The 9983-nt window shown below is 41.4% G+C and overlaps 1 protein-coding gene across 1 annotated transcript; it reads left to right on the top strand.

The window, feature by feature from the left end:
- The first annotated feature begins 397 nt into the window (after nucleotides 1-397).
- On the top strand, nucleotides 398-9586 carry pdk2a (pyruvate dehydrogenase kinase 2a). The gene is made up of 11 exons (XM_083903980.1): nucleotides 398-585; nucleotides 2200-2341; nucleotides 3054-3125; nucleotides 3714-3898; nucleotides 4924-5013; nucleotides 5114-5191; nucleotides 5682-5758; nucleotides 5860-5958; nucleotides 7013-7123; nucleotides 7250-7363; nucleotides 8385-9586. Exons 1-11 carry the CDS (start codon nucleotides 468-470, stop codon nucleotides 8526-8528), a joined length of 1230 nt encoding a protein of 409 aa, XP_083760106.1. The 5' UTR covers nucleotides 398-467; the 3' UTR covers nucleotides 8529-9586.
- The last annotated feature ends 397 nt before the right edge of the window (nucleotides 9587-9983 follow it).

Here is a 9983-nt window from a genome sequence, read left to right as displayed (position 1 = left end):
ATTAGTTTGGAAGATGAAGGGATGGTTTAAAAAATGCCCAATGTCACTGTTAATTTAAATTCAAATTAACTTTATTTATATAGCACCTTTCATACATACACAAATGTAGCACAAAGTGCTTTACATTAAAATAAAATGAAATGAAACAAACCCCCTTGTTACTCGTCAAATAACACGTAATAACATGTAATATTGTTGTGATTGAAAATCTAGTACACAATCAGAAAAAGAAGTGTTTCCAGTCTGTAAACAATCCCAACAAACCCCGCCCCCAGGGGATTCCTATTGGCCAGCAGGAGAACGTAAATAAAGAGCTGCGGCCTGTGATTGGCTGGAGCTCCTGTGGATGTCCTGCAGCTGCTTTTCCACTGACTCCACATTCGGAAGACATGTTCGCGGGCACGGTTCGACTACAGCGGGTTGCTCGGACCCTCGGGTTTGGACACAGAGGAACACTCGGAGCAACAATGAAGCTAGTCAGGTTTATCATGAAGAACGCCGCGTTGGCCAGTGTGCCCAAACATATCGAGCATTTCTCCAAATTCTCCCCCTCGCCGCTCTCCATCAAGCAGTTTATCGATTTCGGTGAGTACTGCTGGGACTGGTGGTGGATAATAATGTGGTGTAGCATGAAATGCTACGTGATCGTGAGCTGTTGGAGCCGTTTTGTGTTACTTGCAGAGACGCGGGATCATGTGCGGTGTTGCAGCTGCTGTGTAGGCAGCAGAATATAGTGGTCATACTGCACAGAGTTGCGTCAGCTCAGTTCGTTGTCCTGCACGTCCTCTGCAGGGGACACAGTCAGCTGTTGTGCAAATTTTTGCCCATAAACAGACACAAACAGAGTTTCTCACATCTGCAATTTGCCAACAGTTCAAAATCCAGGCTACATCCACACAAATGCATTTCCCCCCTTTTAACCTTTAACCTAAATTCCTTTTGTGCACCTGGCCTGAACTTTCTTAACACTATATCATGTTTATGCACTGCACAAATACCCTTTCGGTTTGCACACATAACTGAAATCACTGAAAATGTGTCATGTCTGTCTGCAAAAACAATGCACATTTAGTAAGCAAAGAAAACTGCACACATACAGTATGTGCCTGGCCATGGAATAACCAGGAACAAGTCTCCTGAGGAGGATTCTGAAAGTATAGTTTCTAAGCTTTCCAATGCTTTTGAATGATTTGAAGCATTTGAGTGTAGGCACTCGAATTTAGTTTTGTGAGAAAACCAGTCTGAAAGATTCTCACCTTACCTGGGGAAGCCATGTGCATATTGTGGCAGGTCCTCAATGACTATGTTTTAAGTTGAAAAAACAAACAAACATGCATATAGCAGTGGAGGGATTAGCTTAGAGTTAGGGTTGGGATGCAACGGGAATCATTTGGGAACATCGGTTGCCCCATTTTAGTGCAAAAACAGTAAAATATCACACCAATTAGTGATAGTGATAGTGAATTAGACTGCATTTATTACACACCACAAGTGAACGCACACACAAGTCGGGTGCAGGAGGAGTGAGCAGGCCTTATCTTGTTATGAAGGGATTGGGTGCCATGCTCAGGATCACCCCAACCTTTGACCTCATTCCCAGGATTTGAACCTGGCAACGTTTCCTGGTTATGAGCCTAATTCCTTTCCCCTTGGCCACGGGCTGAAAGTAGTATTCTACGTACACAAAGACACCCACATCCTCCTAGATTCAACAAGTTCCTCTCATGTAATACCCAAAAAACAAGCTTCCAGGGATGATAGCAACACAGAAAACGAACTGCAAATGTGGCTGAACTTGTTGTCTTCGCCCAGCAGCCGTTGTGCAGTAACATTATTACACATGTCAATATGCTAGTTATTTGTACGTGCTTGATTAATGTGAATATGTTTGTTAAAATACTAATGCAAATGGATATAATGTTGAGTCTCTCTCTGTGTAATCTACATAAAACATGTGCAATTAATGATAATTTTCATCACCAGTGACTTCTACCTGCTTTATCCTCTACATGAGGGTCACTCACACCCACAGGGGGAACACGCAAACATGCAAAACTGAAATATATGAACTTTATTGTCATATTAGACTCATACAAACATTAGTACATCTGCAGATAGAGATTATTTGCTTAATATATGAGTAATATCTTCCTAAGCTTATCATAAAATAACTTTGGTTTTGTCTCTGCGTCCACTCAGGTTCCATCAACGCCTGCGAGAAGACGTCCTTTGTCTTTTTGAGGCAGGAACTCCCCGTGAGGCTTTCAAACATCATGAAGGAAATCAACCTCTTGCCTGATAAACTGCTCACGACCCCGTCCGTGCAAACTGTCCAGAGCTGGTAAGTCAAACAGAGGGACGTGGATTTATGCATTGTTATGTTATCCAACCTCTCGGGCATTTGGTGTTTACAGTACTGTGCATTAGTCTATTTTTGCAGATATTTTTCAACAGTGACATTCATGTTTGAGATTAATAACTGTTGACACTTTTCGGTAAATGCTGTTATTTTAAACCTGAATGCATGTTTCCTGGGTTTTCTGGATGTGCTCCAAAAAAGAGCTTGAGAAATAATTATTCGATATGACCTTTAAAGCGTTGATGAACAACAAAAAAAAGACCTTTGAGGAGAATAGGCATGTGGATTTCAGCCTCTGTGATAATCCACTGAAAACATATCAGCCTCTGTGTTCCATCCACTTGTGACTGAGAGGTTAACAGCCGTTGCTCACGACTTGTTTACTGCTCTGTATTTCCTCACTGTGTCAATATCAGGCTCGGTGTTTCAAAAGCAGCCGATGACCAAGCCAACAAGAGTGGGGGAGGTGCTCTCTGCTGTGAACTTTGCTCTAGTTTCTCATCACAAGTCACATGGCCTTGTTTTCAACAGGCTCTGTTGTTCTTTCCACTCTGAGAAATACAAGCTGACAAAAAATGTCTTTGGAAGGAGTTTTAAAACACATTAATGATTTGTTTCCTGCATGTTGTACTCTACTCTCACTCACCTTGCATTTTACAGGATGTCTCTGTGTGTGTTTATGGTTTTTCGTCAGGTACATCCAGAGTTTAATGGAGATCCTGGAATTCTTAGACAGGCATCCTGACGACCACAAAGTCCTGGGAGAGTAAGTTTCGAACGTGTGTCATTCTGAACTGCTGACTCGTGATCAGATTTCATGTTTTAAAGAGACTTTACACCTGGCATGAGAATGCATTTTCTGTCATCGGACAGTGCTTCGTCACATGCATTTACACCCGGTATTAACATGCGTATCCGGTGTCCACATCAAGATCAGATTGATACCCGATACAAAAGTCATATTCCTGCGGTCCACTGTCCACGGCATTGTTATATTACAGAACTGCTGATGGATGGATGGCTTTGTGGTGGCAACTTAATCAAAAAAGTACCTTCCTTGCCACTGTTACATCCAAGGACAAAAATAAACAAGCTCCCGTCACGTTAACCAGGATATAAACAAAAAAGCACACTCTACTTAAAACTATGTGAGTGACCTCATTTAATTGGACTTTACAACAGCAGGACAATTAAAGGAGCCTTGAACCATTTTAACAACAAATTTAAAGTGCTAAATATGACCTTGCCATAAAATAGAAAGTGAATTATATATTACTTACTCAAATGGGCTACATGTAATGATAATAAACAGCATTTCTATTTGGCGCTAACATCTTTTGTCCACCCTCCTCAGGTTTGTTGACGCCTTAGTTACCATCAGAAACAGACACAACGACGTGGTGCCAACCATGGCCCAGGGCATCATCGAGTACAAAGAGGCCTTCCCCCAGGACCCGGTGACCAACCAGAACATCCAATACTTTCTGGATCGATTCTACTTGAGCCGCATCTCCATCCGTATGCTCATCAATCAGCACAGTGAGCACGGTTAATTTTTTTTTACCCCCGTTGTATTATTCATTGTTATTTATTAGAATATGTCATAATTCAAGTCAAACGCAAATAACTGCAAGTGTTTAAACGGAAAACACATGAATAGAAAAGCCTTGTATTGTTCACATCACCTTGCTTATACGATAAGAAATAAGAGTCTTTGATCTATCACATTAGTAAGACAGCATGTGTCTCAATGCTGGCAAACTTTAAGAGTACTATTAGTGACTGTCAGTGTTTAGAGGTGACACCAGTCATGTGAAACAAAGATTGTTGATTCATATCAGTGTTATGATAATGTGGTGTTTGAAAACTACTGTTGCGTGAAGGGAACATTTTATGAACGACTTGACATTTAAATCGTACGTCCATCCCATTACTGTCCTTGCTCGCTGACTGGATAACAGGTTTTTGCTTCTATTTTTTATTCATCTCTAAAACTGCATGATTGTTGAATAGTAGCTGATTATTGTGTCAAACACACCAGCAGCAATGAAAAGCTGTTAAAAGTTAACATTAATGACACATTGCTTTATGTTAAAGGCACCGTATGTAAGAATGTGGCCAAAAATGGTTACTACACTCAAATTCAAAATACAGAGGTCTTTTAGTTTTCTCCGACGTTGTAGCTCAGACGTAAATGCTAACCCGTGGTTGCTCGGCAGCTGAGACTCAAGTGACTGCAATGATTGGTAGACGGCGGTAGGTGGCGCCACATGCCAAAACATAAACATGATTTGGGGTCCGCAAAATATATATATTTTTTTATGTGAATATTTTGGCTGTACTGTTGTTGTTGGTGAGTTCAGTATTAGGAGGACTATATGGCCAGTTGCTATAGATTTATTACACAATGCACCTTTTAAAGGTTTTTTAAAAAAACAAAAACCGGTACCAAAACTTGTTAGCCGGGATTTTATCTCAAGAGTAATGCTATTTAAATTAAATATGAATACAAAACTGGATGTTCTTTAAATTAATGTGTGTTGTTTTGTTGTTGTTTTCTGCAGCTCTTATTTTTGATGGCACGACCAACCCCGTTCACCCCAACACCATTGGCAGCATTGACCCTCACTGTCAAGTCGGAGATGTAGTTCAGGGTAAACGTGGATTATGCTTCTTAAATTAAAGTCATCAGATAAACTGTCACAATATATCACAATATCTGACTTTTCTACCTATCTCCCTGCCTTTTGTCAGATGCCTTCAATAGTGCAAAGATGCTGTGTGACCAGTACTATTTCCGCTCCCCTGACCTGGTTCTACATGAGATGAGCAGTAAGATTACACTGTTTTAATTCAGCAGATTAAATGCCATCCCAAGGGGCCAGAAGTCTTTGTAGTCTGTTGGTGATATTTTAAATTTAGAACAAACACCAGCCAGCCCTTCTGTGTATACATACAGTGTAAGTGGTCTTAAGTGAGCTCGCATTCAACCAGATGGATTTGATGGGTTTCTAATTATAGCACTAAGCCATTACTTTGTGGACCCGGCTGGCTGCTTCAGACAATACTGAGAAACACACACACACACACACACACACACACACACACACACACACACACACACACACACACACACACACACACACACACACACACACACACACACACACACACACACACACACACACACACACCCTTTCCTCTCCATCATTATGAACCATAAAGCAAGTGTGAATCATTTGCCACCTGTGGAATTAAAACGTAGTGGGGATGAAGTGAATGAAATGAATATATAGTGTTTTGTTTTCTCCTCCCTGTCCAGGTCAGACCAAGAACCATTCAATAAGCATCGTATACGTGCCCTCTCACCTTTATCACATGCTGTTTGAGCTCTTCAAGGTATGACGTTATAGTACTCAAATTGAATTTACAATGATTTCCAAGGCAACTTTTGAATGGCACTTATTTTGTCATACCCCCCCCCCCCCCCTTTCTTGTAGAATGCTATGAGAGCCACAATCGAGACGCACGAAAGCAGCAACAACCTACCCCCCATTAACGTCTTGGTATCTCTGGGAGGCGAGGACATGTCCATCAAGGTGGGCTGTTATTTAAAGTGTTTATAATTGAAATCCAAAGTACTTAACACATAGTCACATATGAAAACAATACAATAAAAAAAGTAATATATATATATAGTAAAATAAGTAGCCTATCCTAATAGAAAAATATGTATATTGTTGCCAGCTCCTCTAGCAGACTTTTCAATAGACATTAAATGCCTGTGAGACTATATGTCTCAAAGGATTCCATGATATGTAAAGCGACACACTATCTTTAGACCCTCATTTTACCAGATGGTGAAAAAATAGCAGCTCCTTCCCCAGCTTTGTTTTTGCAAAGTGGGTCTGTGGATTTGCATTTTGTTTCCTCTCATAATATTCAGTTCACACACTAATAGCTGGTGGATTACAGTTTAAAATGGTCTACGGTAGTGAGTGGGAGTAAATTACCACCCTGTCTGTCACCGTCCCCCAAATCTTCCCCGAAACTTCTACGACTAACGACTCCACCATCACTTATGACGATTTCCACGATACAGTTCTAGCTCGACTCGGGTCGGCACAGCTCAACTCTACTCGTTTCCATTAGTACCTGATCTTGCGAGGTTGCCAGCGTGCTGAGCTGATACTCAAAAGACTGCCGGCCACTGATTTGGTCAGAGAGTGTCGTCACTGGAAGAGTCATGAGCGCCACGTCCGACACAGGAATCAACTGTAGATGAGCTAAAAAGACTTAAGAATCCTGAAAACGTGCTAATCTCCAATATTTAGCAAGGAAATGTCTAAAATCTTAATGTTTAATAGAGGAGTATATATATATATATATAGGAGTGGTATATTTAGTGACAGCACAGCCGAAAGCCAGCGATCGTGAGCCAAATCACAATCAGTTCAGTCGTATTTTAGTTCAGTTATTCAGTTCAGTGACTGTATCCCAGTGATGAACAGAAAGACACTTAACTTCCACCCTTATCTTGAAGGCAAGTGTTTATAAGAGGCACTGACTGGTATTGCCTCCATATTCTGTCGGCATTACATCATCCTCTGTCTTTGTCCTCTCCCCCCTCTCTATTTCCGTCCCCTCCTGTAGGTGAGCGATAAGGGCGGTGGTGTCCCATTTCGGAAGATAGAGAAACTTTTCAGCTACATGTACTCCACTGCTCCTGCTCCACAGATAGGAGAGTACACACGGCCTCCACTGGTAAGTAGAGGAATAGCAAACACGGTTTATATGGACACTTACCTCTTTAAAGTTTATTTTTCCTGTTGGTTACACTTGCTTGTAATGTGACATTCAAAGACCTTCATCTCCCCCTCCTTTATTCAGGCCGGCTTTGGCTACGGTCTGCCCATCTCTCGTCTCTATGCCAAGTACTTCCAGGGGGACTTGCAGCTTTACTCCATGGAGGGCCACGGCACGGATGCTGTCATCTACTTGAAGGCAAGCCAGACATGTTGGTCATGCATGAAACTGTAACTGGATGTCAAGAGCTTGTAGACATTTGTCTAAGTGTCTGACATGGTGGCCGTGCTGGATGCGTGTGCAGTACGTGACAGCTGCAGTGATGGTCTGCTGTATCTTGTGCCGCTCTGTTGGTCACACAGGGAGCATCTCTGCTGTGAAGCTTCTGCTATGTTTTATATAGGGGTTTTTTCCTTTGAAAATTCATTAAAATATACGTTTAAATCCTCAAAATACTCCTCTGTACTCAACACCAGTTAACGAATGGATTCAGGGAACTGAAATGTTGGGAGTGTTTTAACTTTGGAACACGAGCGGCGCATGTTGCGTTTGTATTATGCAACAGATTTAGGCACTGACATTGTGAATAAATATCTTTTTCTCTCTTTCTATTTTTGCCGCCGCTCACGGTAAAAATAAATGAGACTTCCACTGACGAAAAAAAGAGCTTTGCAGCTCTCTAAGTCAGCGTGTGTGCCAAAAATGAAAAGTAGGACGTTACTGAATTCTGGAGACTTGAAGAGTCAGTTCGTTCCTGGTGTCAATTGCAGCCAGAGGCCTGTTTTTCAAGTTCTCCATTATACATTTGGCTGACTTTTGCCAATAGAAAGCACAAGGAACACTTTAAAAGCTTTGCCTTCAAGGGTTTTTGTACATGAGTGAAGAATTTAAAGCTGCAGTAAGTCGTTTTTTTGGTCGTATGCTGTGTTCTTCAACTCATAGTCCTGACTGAGGGAGCTGTTTTTAAGCAGTAGCATCCACTTCTGAAACTTCTTGTGGGTGCTTCCTTGTGTTTTCAGTCAGAGATTAACCTGTTGCTCTTGTAATCATGTACGTATATCCCCACAAATCTAGTATTGTTAATCGGCTTTGTGTGGCCTAATCCGCCAATGATTTGAATGTAATATATGTTTATTTGTATATTAAAGTGATGTACTACAGTGACATATGGCTGTATCACCGTGGATACTCATTACACTGTGCCTTCTTGTCTCTTCAGGCTCTGTCCACAGACTCCATTGAGAGGTTGCCGGTGTACAACAAAACCGCTCTCAAGAACTACAAAGTGAGTCAAGAAGCTGACGATTGGTGCGTACCCAGCAAAGAGCCCCTAGACCTGAGCACCTATAAGGTGGCCAAGTGAAGACGCCTTCAAACCAGGGAACCTCCAGAATATCTGCCTTCATCACTCATAATGTGTCATTGCCTGCTCAGGCAGATTAGGGATGGTCTGGTTTTAGCATTAGCATGCTCGTGTTGTCCTGTTGTCCTTCCGGTTCTTCATAAGGAAGTCCACGGATGGGAAGCAGCTACTAACCGAGAACACTTTACACCATCACCTTTTTAAAAAAATGTAGCTCCAACATTGCTTAGCATCAGATTGGGAGGGAATGTGTGTGTTAGTGAGTGGACACAGGGCTCAAAGTCACCCCCAGGTCAGGAGAGATGGAGGAGGCCATGCCCAGCAGCATGCTTTGGGATTCATGCGACTCTGAGTGGACGGCGGCTTTACTTTTCAAGTAAAGCGAGTTTTTAATTTAAACAGTGGGAAAAACCTGTTGTCGAGCATTTGAAACAGATCTGCGTTCTGTGTTCTGTAGGAAATGCCACCCAAAGCCTTACAGTAGCAATATTACCCAAAGGCACATTCATTGAAATTACTTGAACAATTCAAACAAACACATTTGTTGCACGTTGTTATGTTTAAAGTACTGTACTAATGGTTGATTTATTCACCAAATGTATGACTTGTGTGGATTCGTGTTGGGGGATTTCACTCTTAATTTTTATAAGATACTGTGTTATCTTAAAAAAAATCAGCTTTTTGGACCAGCCGGAATGCAACAAGCTGTCCTGTGCGTCGATTTGCATTAATTGCAGACATTATTATGTCATAGAAACTACAGCACCACAGGGCCCAAGCTTTTTTTTTTGCTTCAGGCAGATTTTAGTGGAAACTGTAAAAAAAAACCCAGGAGACAATTCAGGCTGTGCTTGAGTTCTGTACCAGTCAGTGATCCAGTAAGGAGAGGCTAGTCTCGCATCATTTATTACACATATGGCAAAATGAAGACAAAATGCTTTGGGTCCACGTGCGTTTTTTTTCTTTTCCTGGTGTATTTATCTTTGACCATATAGTATGTGAAAGGTTATTTTTATAGCTCCACACTTTGACTGAACTGATTGTAAATATTGTAAATACACTCCAAATGATAAAAAAAATATATATAACAGTATCCTTGCACTGTGTTGCTTCATATTATGTTTGTGGGATTAGACTGCACTTGACTGTTGTTAAAAGATGATTTCTACCTCGGGATCTGGCAAAGCTTGACCCTGCAGCAGTTCCAGCAAACGATGCTGAGGCACATGACATTTTTACTGTGGACATGGACACACGGGAGATGTTTCCTTGAATGTGTGAAGAGTCACAGCCCCTATTATGCCACTGAAGTGTTCGAAACACTTGTCTTTCTTAGAGGTCGTCGCCACAGAGGAACAGACAAGTCAGGGGTCGTAGATAATGGGTTCTCCACTCAAGTCATTAATAATAATAACAACCGGGAAGCAGCTATTAAATAATGATTCAATTAGAGAT

The sequence above is a fragment of the Microchirus variegatus genome (genome assembly GCF_963457635.1).
Source record: "Microchirus variegatus genome assembly, chromosome: 17".
Lineage (NCBI taxonomy): Eukaryota > Metazoa > Chordata > Actinopteri > Pleuronectiformes > Soleidae > Microchirus > Microchirus variegatus.
The sequence above is the reverse complement of the archived record's forward strand: the minus strand, read 5'-3'. Positions and strand labels throughout refer to the sequence as shown.

Excerpts from the sequence above, each read along its gene's own strand:
- pdk2a (XM_083903980.1), top strand. The coding sequence starts at position 468 with ATGAAGCTAGTCAGGTTTATCATGAAGAACGCCGCGTTGGCCAGTGTG. Across the intron at positions 5,959-7,012 it reads GCGAGGACATGTCCATCAAG|GTGAGCGATAAGGGCGGTGG; the intron begins GTGGGCTGTTAT and ends CCCCTCCTGTAG. Across the intron at positions 7,364-8,384 it reads ATGCTGTCATCTACTTGAAG|GCTCTGTCCACAGACTCCAT; the intron begins GCAAGCCAGACA and ends TTGTCTCTTCAG.